General features: G+C 53.7%; 1 protein-coding gene across 1 annotated transcript in view; it reads left to right on the top strand.

Moving 5' to 3' along the window:
- ANO9 (anoctamin 9) overlaps positions 1–9,692 on the top strand; it is a 22,992-nt gene that overhangs the window by 12,813 nt on the left and 487 nt on the right. Inside the window, 9 exon segments of the mRNA XM_007465988.1 lie at positions 5,750–5,807; positions 5,908–6,005; positions 6,148–6,275; positions 6,350–6,502; positions 7,235–7,382; positions 7,959–8,060; positions 8,132–8,225; positions 8,344–8,577; positions 9,248–9,456. Of these exon segments, the coding sequence (XP_007466050.1) occupies positions 5,750–5,807; positions 5,908–6,005; positions 6,148–6,275; positions 6,350–6,502; positions 7,235–7,382; positions 7,959–8,060; positions 8,132–8,225; positions 8,344–8,577; positions 9,248–9,456 (1,224 nt within the window).

Genomic DNA, 9,692 nt, shown 5'->3' with positions numbered 1-9,692 from the left:
CGGGCCCCTCAGCCTCCGCTCTCCCCTTGCTCCCCCTCCATAGCCGTCGCCACCCAGAACATGACGCACATTTATTTGCTCACTGTCTCTCTCAGAAATGGCAGCTCCCCAGGGCGGAGGGGAGGGCGCTTGTCCTTTGCTGAATGCTCAGCTCCTGCAGCCGGCCAGGCGTGCAGAGTCAATGCTGGTCAAATGGAAAGGAATTACCGGGTACTCACTGGGCCTGGAGCCTCGGGGCCTTCAGTTTTGAGAGATTTTCTCATGTACCTGATGCCTCCTGCTTCGGCTCTCTCTCCTCCCTCCTGAGGGATGCTTTTTGTTTGGAAATTGGACCTTCTGAATTGATCATCTACTTTTCTTCGCTTTTTTTCTCCCATTCTTGTTCCAGCTTCTTGGAGTTTTTCTCAGCTGTTTTCCAACCCTTCTACTGAGCGTCTCGCTTCTGCTTATGTCTTAATTTCACTCCTTTTGACGTGTGCGGATTCTTCACAGCCTCCTCTTCAGGTCACCTGGACACCAGGGCTTTCCTCGTCTGAGGGTGTGGTCTCTTTTTTCCCCTTCTACTCTGGCATTTCTTCTGTTCCTTTCGAGTTTCTTTTATGCTCTTTCTTTGATTGGTTTCTGATTCTGCTGTTAGAGACACCCCCCCACCCCCCCACCCCCACCTTAGATGGCTTTTATTCTTGGCCACCTGTCTGTAATTGAGAAAGGCATGTGCTAGTGGCTTTGCTCTGGACCATGTGTCTCCTGTCGGGACCTCTTGCCGTGTCGGTTCCCGAAGGGGAATCCCTGGTCTCCTGCCTGGAGGCAGAAGGATGCCCGTCAGTATGCTGGGAGCCCAGCTGGGGAAGGGACAGTGTGGGGTCTCAGTGTCCATTGGCCCAACCCTGCGATCTGAATCTTTGGTTGTTCAACCCCCTAGAAATGTCTTTGTCTTCTTGTGTGTGTGTCTTGTGTGTGTGGGGGGGGGGGTGGACCAGGGGTTGGATAGGAGGCCCAGGGGTTCAGCTGGACCTGCATCCCATCCAGTGGGTGCCCCCAAGCTACCAGAGGTGCCCAAGTCCTGGGGTGTTCCAGGCTCTTGGGCAGGGTTGTGTTGCTATTCAGACGTCTTCCCTGCAGGCTTAGATCCAGCTTGATGTCTCGAGTGGGCTGCAGGCCTCTCCAGTTCCCTTCCATCTCCGAGGTGATGCCTGGCAGTGGGTGTGGGCAGCCAGCCATTTTAATTGGGAGTCGGCAGTGCACATTTAAATTGACAGACATTGCTAAAGCACCCTCCAAAAATGCTGTGCTGACTCACAAAGCCACACACTGTGTACGTGACTGCACACTCCATGTTGGTCTGATGAACAAAGACCTTAAAGGTGCGTTATTAAAACCTATTAGTGAGAATCCAGCATCTTTCCAGATATTTTTTGGCCATTAAATTTCTTTTCCTATAAGTTGTTCATATCATCTGAGCATTTTTAGAACATTAGGGTCAAGTGGCTTCTCTTCTGACTCTATCAGTCTCTTAAACTCACGTCATATGTTTCTTTGCTTATTTGACCATTTCTTGGGCGGCTCTTTATTTTTCCTGTTGTTTTTAATTTTGCCTTTTCTCCCCCTTGCATGTCTTTATCTTATCAAGGTTGTCCAGCCTCTCCATGTCCAACTGTCTATTGCATGGAGTCTCTTTTCTCCCAGAGACCCTCCATTCTCTCCACACTGGGCTGGGGGCTCTCCGTGCCTCCTGCATACCTGTCACCCTGGGACTTCAATCTGCTGCTTTCCTGGGTTAGGACCGTCATTTCCTGGACTCCCAAGCCTCCTTCTTTCTTGATTTTTGCTTTCATTTATTTTGAGAAGGTATATCGGAGAGGTAAACTCTCTGAATTCATGTACGTCTAAAGGTGTCATGTTCTACTGTTGCACAAGATTGACACGGCTGTGGGTATAGAAATCGAACTTCAAAACAATTTTCCCTTCTAGAACTTTAAAGACATTGCTCCGTTGTCTTTGAACATGCAAAATGGATGATAAGAAGTGTGCAGAAAATCTGATTTTTGTTTCTTCCTAGTTGACCTAGAAGCTTTAGGATCTTCTCTTTAAACAGGGGAACAATCTAGGGTGGGTCTTTTCTTCATGCACTGTGCTGGGCCATTGTTGGCACCTTCCAATGAAAAAGCCCATATGTCCTGCTTAGGCTCACTACATTTTCTTCTTTTTTTCCTTAGGTGTTTTTTTTTTTTAAATTTTTGTTGGAGTATGGTTGGTTTACAATGTTGTGTTAGCCTCCACTGCACAACAAAATGAATCAGCCATACACATACAGACATCCCTTCCCTTTTGGACTTCCCTCACATTTAGGTCACCACAGTGCATTGGGTAGAGTTCCCTGTGCTATACAGTATGTTCCCATCAGCTGTCTATTTTATACATAGTGTCAATAATGTATATGTGTCAGTACCAGTCTCCCAATTTCTCCTACCCCACCCCTTTCCCCCTTGGTATCCATACATTTTTTCTCTATGTCTGTGTCTCTGTTTCTGCTTTGCATATAAGATCATCTATACCATTTTTCTAGATTCCACATATATGTGTTATTATATGATATTTTTCTCTTTCTGACTTACTTCACTCTGTATGCCACTCTCTAGGTCCATCCACGTCTCCACAAATGACCGCATTTCATTCCTTTTTATGGCTGAGTACTTTTCCATTGTATATATGTACCACATCTTCTTTATCCATTCCTCTGTTGATGGACATTTAGGTTGCTTCCGTGTCCTGGCTATTGTAAATAGTGCTCCTGTGAACATTGGGGTGCATGTGTTTTTTTGAATTGTGGTTTTCTCTGGGTATATGCCCAGTAGTGGGATTGTTGGTTCAGGTGGTAGTTCTATTTTTAGTTTTTTTGGGTTTTTAAAAATATTTTTTTCCCCTCTGCTCTCTATGGAACGCCTGGTCCTCTTGGGTTTCTTATCTTTTTCTCTCATATATTCCATCTCTGTCTTTACATTCCACATCTGGAGAGATTTCCTTCACTTTGCCTTTTTTTTTTTTTTAATGTTTATTTATTTATTTATTTGGCTGCACTGGGTTTTAGTTGTGGCACGTGGGATCTTTAGTTGCAGCATGCGAACTCTTAGTTGCAGCATGTGGGATCTAGTTCCCTGACCAGGGATTGAACCCAGGCTCCCTGCATTGGAAATGCGGAGTCTTAGCCACTGGACCACCAGGGAAGTCCCTGTTTTCTTTTTTTAAGTTTAACAGTTAAAGTCTTAATTTCCAAGAGGGTTTTTATTTTTTTATCCTTTTTTTTTTTTATAGTGTCCTTTTCTTGTTTCCACAGATACAGTACTTTCTTGAGGATATCAATGTTCTTTTTTCCCCTTAAGTTCTCATCTGTTTCCTCATTATTTCATTTCCTAAAGGGTCCATCTTCCTGTTCCTTTATCGTAGTCCTTCTCTTTTGTACAGCTGGTTTTCCTCGTGCCTGAAGATCTGTAGCTGTCCGTTCATACTGAAGAACGAAGGACTGAGTAGGTTTTCCCTGGCAGGATGGGATATGTCTTTATAATAACTCACGTCTGCTGACACTCACCCATTCTATCCTAAGGGCCTCACATTCATCAGCTCTAATCTGCACAACAGCCCTATGGGGTAGGGACTCTCTAAACCCCATTTCACAGATGAGTAGACCGAGGCACAGAAAGGTTAAGAAACTATCTCAGGGTCGCACAGTCAACAGATGGTGGGACAGATAGAAGCCCGAGTCTGGCGCCTTTTGTGTACTGCCCCTGCATGTGGCATCCCTGGGAAAAGAAGGCAAAAGCCTATGCAGTCACTCGTGTTTCTCTGGAGGCAGTTTCTTTTTTGTCACGAAGGTTATCAGTGTGTCTCTTTATAGTTCCTGTTTTTCATGCCGTGCTCAAAAAGGCCTCCCCTCCTCAACATTAAAAACATGTTCAGGGGCCTCCCTGGTGACGCAGTGGTTCAGAGTCCGCCTGCCAATGCAGGGGACGCGAGTTCGTGCCCCGGTCCGGGAAGATCCCACATGCCGCGGAGCGGCTAGGCCCGTGAGCCATGGCCACTGAGCCTGCGCGTCCAGAGCAAAAAAAAAAAAAAACGTTCAGCTGTGATTTACCTTAGATGCTTATAGTTTCAACATTTTAAAGATTTAAATCTTTGATTCACAAGGATTTTGTTTTGCTGCAGGCGGCAAAGGAGGGAAGCCTGTTTTGTTGTTTTCCAAGTGACAGCCAGTTGTCCCCAAACCATTTGTTGACTGTTCCATCACCACCACCACCCTTCTGTCACACACCAAGTTCCATCATTCACTTGAATATTTTGGTGTTTCGTGGATTCTGATAATTTTGGTCTAGTACCTTTCTGCGTAATTATTACTGTTATGCTTTCCTGTCAGATAGGTCTAGCATTAATTTTCTCTCTTCTTTTTCACTTTTCCTTTTTTGTAGTTATTTACATGTTTATTCTTCTAGGTGCACTTTAAAATAATGTTTGTCAAACTCCATCAAAATTCTGTGGGATTTAGCTTAAGATTGCAGTGAAATTATACATTCTTTTAGGGAGAATTGACATAGATACTGTATTAATTTTCTGTTGCTGACCACAACTTAGTGGCTTTAAAAAACACACATTACATACAGTTCTCGAGGCCAAGAGTCCAAAATGGGTCTCACTGGGCTAAAATCAGGGTGTCAGCAGGGCTGTGTTCTGTATGCAGGCCCTCGGGGAGAGTCCATACTCTTGTTTTTTCAGCTTCTAGAGGCTGCCTGGCCCGCTCCGTCCTGTGTCTGCAAAGCCAGTGGTGTCAGGCTGAGTCCTCATCCTGCCATCTCTCTGGCTCACCCTCTTACTCACTTAAGGACTCTGGTGATTACAAGGGGCACACCCAGACAATCCAGGATTCTCTCTCCATTTTAAGGTCAGCTGATTAGCAACCTTAATACCACCTGCCATGTCAGATAACATAGTCACAGGTTCCAGGAATTAGGATGTGGTATCTTTGGGGGCCTGACATTCCACCTGTCACAAAAATACAAGTGTAAGTTTTTCTATCGAAGAACAAGGTTCCTCTATTCAAGTTTTGTTTTAATGTTCTTTAGCTGTGTTATAGTTTTTTTCTTATGGGTCCCCCACATTTCCTGTGAATTTCTCTATTTTATGGTTTTTGCTGCTATCTGCGACAGATATTTCCTCCTGCTACATTTCTCAGTGGTTTTGTTGCACCTAGGAAAGCAAAAGGGAGTTGAGCTTGATATCAATTTTATATCCACTCTGAGCATTTTTCAGTAGATTTATCTGCCCAATCGTTCAGTTGATTTATTTTGGTTTCCGAGATATATAATCGTATTTTCTACAAGTTTTTCCTTTGCAAAGTTACACCATTCTGGAATAGTAGTTGTCACGAACTGTAACAGGAGTGCTTGCAGGACTTCACCATTGAGCATAAGCCCAACGTTTGGTTAAATATACCTTTTTTATCATGGAAATCAGGTGATTTAAACACAAAGTAGGCCTGTGTGCACAGTTACCTGGGGAGAAACTGAGGCCCCTCCTCACGGCCTTTTCTGAGCCTGTGAACAGCTGAGAGGTCCCCGGTGGTCCTGTGCGCCCGCAGGCCTGTCTGGATTAGCCTCTGCTCACCTGCGGGGCGGGTCTCCTTCCTTCCCCTCCAGGCCCCACTGCTCCCCGACTCCCACTCCTGTCCTGCCCCCTCTCTCAGCCTCGCTGCCCTTCCCAGGATCAACGGTAACCCTGGGAAGTCCGTGCGCCTGGCAGGGCTGTGGAAGCTGGAGGAGGTCAGTCTGTCCGGAGGCCTTACTGCCCTCTTCCTGAACTGCCCCAACCCCCTGGTCACCCCCAGGCCCCGTGCCTGACCTCCCACCCTTGCCCCCGCAGTGCCATCTCAGCGGCTGCATGACGGACCTGTTCGTGCAGGTGGCCATCATCACGGGTCTGAAACAAACGCTCAGCCACTGCATGGAGTACCTGGGCCCGTGAGGACCACCCTCCCTCCCGGGGCGCCACCCTCACCGCAGGGAGCCCCCGAACCCACAGGACCCCACCTCCCAGAGCCAGCAGTCCCGAGGGGCCCTCAGCCCCCCTCCCCGTCCCCCACCCGGTCCTCCTTGCCCGCAGGTGCCTGGCCCACAAGTGTCGCTCGATGCGAGCCACGTCCCAGGACCCCGAGCTGAGGCACTGGCGGCGCAACTACCGCCTGAACCCGGTCAACACCTTCAGCCTGTTCGAGGAGTTCCCGGAGATGAGTACAAGGGGCGGGGCTGGTGGGCGGAGGGGCGGGCACCGCGCGGGGGCCCACGGTGACAACCCCCACCCCCAGTGATCCAGTACGGCTTCACCACCGTCTTCGTGGCCGCCTTCCCGCTCGCCCCGCTGCTGGCGCTCTTCAGCAACCTCGTGGAGATCCACTTGGACACCATCAAGATGGTCCAGGTGCAGCGGCGCCTGGTGCCCTGCAAGGCCAAGGACATCGGTCAGGGGCCCGACGGGGCGGCCTGAGGGCGGGCGCTCCAGCCAGGGGGCCAGGAGCCGCGAGGCGCGCTGGGGCCAAGCCAGTCCCCTTGAAACCACCGCTCTGAGCTATGGGGGCAGGGCTCCGGCCCCAGGAAGAGGCGGGGCTGGAAGGCACCTCGCAGGCCGCTCCCCCGCCAGGGGTCCCATTGAAGGGCCAGCAGCCGCCCTGCGGAGGCAGTGCAGAACGGCTTGACTCTCAGGGAGCTGAGGGAGAGGGGTCCAGCAGCTGGGCACAGGGACTGAGAGCAGGTGGCCTTAGTCACCTTGACTGGCCTCGCTGAGGTGGACAGGTGTCAGGGATGAAGCCAGGAGATGCGGCGTTGGACGTAGGCAGTGGGAGAGCGAAGTGTGAGGGAGACTTGGGAGCAGGTTAAGGGGGTCTGCCCTGGGGAGGGGATCCAGGAGGTGGAGCAGGCCTGGGGGCAGCCGAAAGGTTCAGGCATAAGACGGGGGGCGGAGACCTGAGCCCCTTCCTGTCCACGTCAAGAAGAGGGGTGCAGGAGAGCGGAGGCTGCTCTCTGTTGGCCTTGGCCCAGGTCTTCCTCATCAGGGACCTGGTCCTGCGGCTGCCACAAGCAGAGGCATGATGAGGCCCTTGACCATCCAGGCTCCCAGCTTCGGGGGATCAACAGAGGTGGGAGGGGGCGGGGGCGGGGAGACAGTGCAGGCCTCACCCCCTGCTGTGGCCCAGGGACTTGGCTGCAGGCGCTGGCGATAATTGGCGTGCTGGCGGTCATTGCCGACGGGATGGTCATCGCCTTCACATCTGAGTTCATCCCCCGAGTGGTGTACAAGTACCGCTATGGCCCGTGCCGACAGGGGGCCCACCCTGCAGTCGAGTAAGGGGACACCACCACACAGACCCTGGGGGAGCCTCAAACTGTCCAGAGACCCCTGGGAAACTGGCCCAACCATGGCCCAGCCCCAGGGGACCCCCAGGGAAGGGCTCGATGCTAACAGTATTGCCTGGGGTGGGCTGCCCTCCCACAGCAACCTGCAGACCCTGGGTGGACCCCGTGAGTGCTGACTGGGACCCCAGTAGGGGATTAACGTCCCAGAACCAGCTGTTTTCTGAGCAAGTGATACTGGAATGGCTCCCCTTCCAAAGGCAGACCCTTAGTGGTCTGCATGCTGTCCTCATCCAGTTCCTCCAGCCCTGAAAGGGGGTAGGTCTCCAGGGGTCTCCCCCAGGAAGGCTGGCAAGGAAGCCTCGGCCCCTGGCAAGGAAGGCAGGTGGTGGCACCTGCAAGTCCCTTCAGCCTCCCCCAGGGGCCCCTCTCCCATGTACAGAGATGAAGGAGGGGGTCTGCACTGTGGCCCACCCTGATGGCCCCCACCAGGCAGGGGTCGGTTACAAGCCAGCACCCCAGAAGCCTGAAGGGACCACACCAAAACTCCTCTCCCCATCCCACCAGCTGCCTCACGGGGTACGTCAACCACAGCCTGTCCGTGTTCTACACCAAGGACTTCGGGAATCCTGTTGAAATAGAGGGCTCAGAGAATGTGACCGAGTGCAGGTTTGGACCCCCATCCCCTGTGAGCACCCTCTGAACTCCGGACTCCTGACCTCAGGTGCTCCCCACCCCAGGTACCGGGACTGTGGCACCGCTCAGAACTCCAACTTCACTGAGCAGCCCTGGTTCCTCCTGGCCGTCCGTCTGACCTTCCTCATCCTCTTCGAGGTGAGCCAACACTGGGGACAAGCCCCAGGGCGGGGCAGCTCCCTGCAGCCCTCCCTGGGCCCCTGCCCCTAAAGTCCCTGCTCAGCACATCTTGACCTCCCCACTCTGGCCCTCCCAGCACGTGGCCTTATGCGTCAGGCTCATTGCTGGCTGGTTTGTGCCTGACGTGCCTCAGTGGGTGAAGAATGAAGTCCTGAAGAAGCAGCACCAGAGACGTGGGGAGGCTGGGCTGCGAGCCCCGACGTGCCGGAGACTCCGGCCGAGAGCACAGACGTGCAGCGGGCCCGGAGCCGGCCAAGAGGCCGCGACGCAGAGCTGCGGCCGCCACCGCCCACCCCAGCCCCGGCTGTGTGTGTGGGCGGGCTTTAATTAGACCCGCGTGTATGTGGGGGTCCTGGGAGCCCCTGTATGTTTGGGGTGTCTGTGAGCTGCACACCTGTCCATGGTCTGGGAGGCCTGTTCCACCAGTGAGGGCTCAGGCTTGGTACTGCCTGACTTGAACGCTGAGTGACCCCTGCCACCCAGAGAACTGGGGCGGGGTTGTGGGGGAGACAGTGCAGGCCTGTCCTGTCTTCTCATGCCGTCTGGACAGGAAAACTGGCCCAGTTTCCTGGGCCCCAGATTCTGCCCCACCCCACTGGCTCCCCTCAACCAGCAGAGTTTTCTCTAATAAAACAAAACTGCTTTGTGTTAATTTCTGGGCTTCTGGCCGATTACGTCTGCCCTCAGGGCTAGCTGGGAAACTGAGGCCGTGACGGGAAGAGGCCCGGAATGTGGTAGCCTCCGCCTTCCTCTGGTTTTCCGTGGGCTTCCAAGTGAGGGGTGCCTTACAGAGGCCTTACCCTCCCTGCACCTCGGGTTTAGAAGCGGGAGTCAAGGCAGGCTTCCTAGACGAAGACAAAGAGCTTGGGAGGAGGGGCTGAACTGCACCAGGTGCTCCTGGGGACGGTGGAATTTCCGAGGAGTTCCTGGGGCACAGAGACTCTCGGGGCTGGTCGGGCCGGTCTGGCCTCTGCCCCCAGTCGCGGCGGCCGCGGCTCCAGGGGGCCGAGCGCAGGACCGTCTTGAACACCAGCCTGAGGCTCGAAGCAGGACAGTTGGGTCCGCCCTCGCCCCGGCTGCTGGGCGGGGCTGCACCTGCCACCGTCGCTGGGGCTGTCGCCGCTGCGCACCTGGCCCAGGTGAGCCGCTCCGCCCTCGCGGCCGCGCAAGCCCCGGGTCTTGGCAGCAGGTGAGTGGCGATCGCGGCTCCTACCTGCGGAGGTGAGTGGAGGTCGCCGGCTCCCGGGAGCCAGAACCGGGCCTGGAGCTTGGGGGACCGAGGCGCCCTTTGCCCCGGGGAGCCTCTGGGCCGTGGCGGGTGCGGTTCCGCAGGAAGCACCTCGGAGCCGAGCCCGCTGCCCGCGTCGCCCGGAAGCCTGAGCTCACCCTCGTTCCGGCCCCTCCGGCCTTGCGGGGGCGAGGGCC

This window comes from Lipotes vexillifer, unplaced genomic scaffold (genome assembly GCF_000442215.2).
Source record: "Lipotes vexillifer unplaced genomic scaffold, Lipotes_vexillifer_v1.1 scaffold1094, whole genome shotgun sequence".
In the NCBI taxonomy this organism is placed as follows: domain Eukaryota; kingdom Metazoa; phylum Chordata; class Mammalia; order Artiodactyla; family Lipotidae; genus Lipotes; species Lipotes vexillifer.
This window is presented reverse-complemented; position numbering and strand designations above follow the sequence as displayed.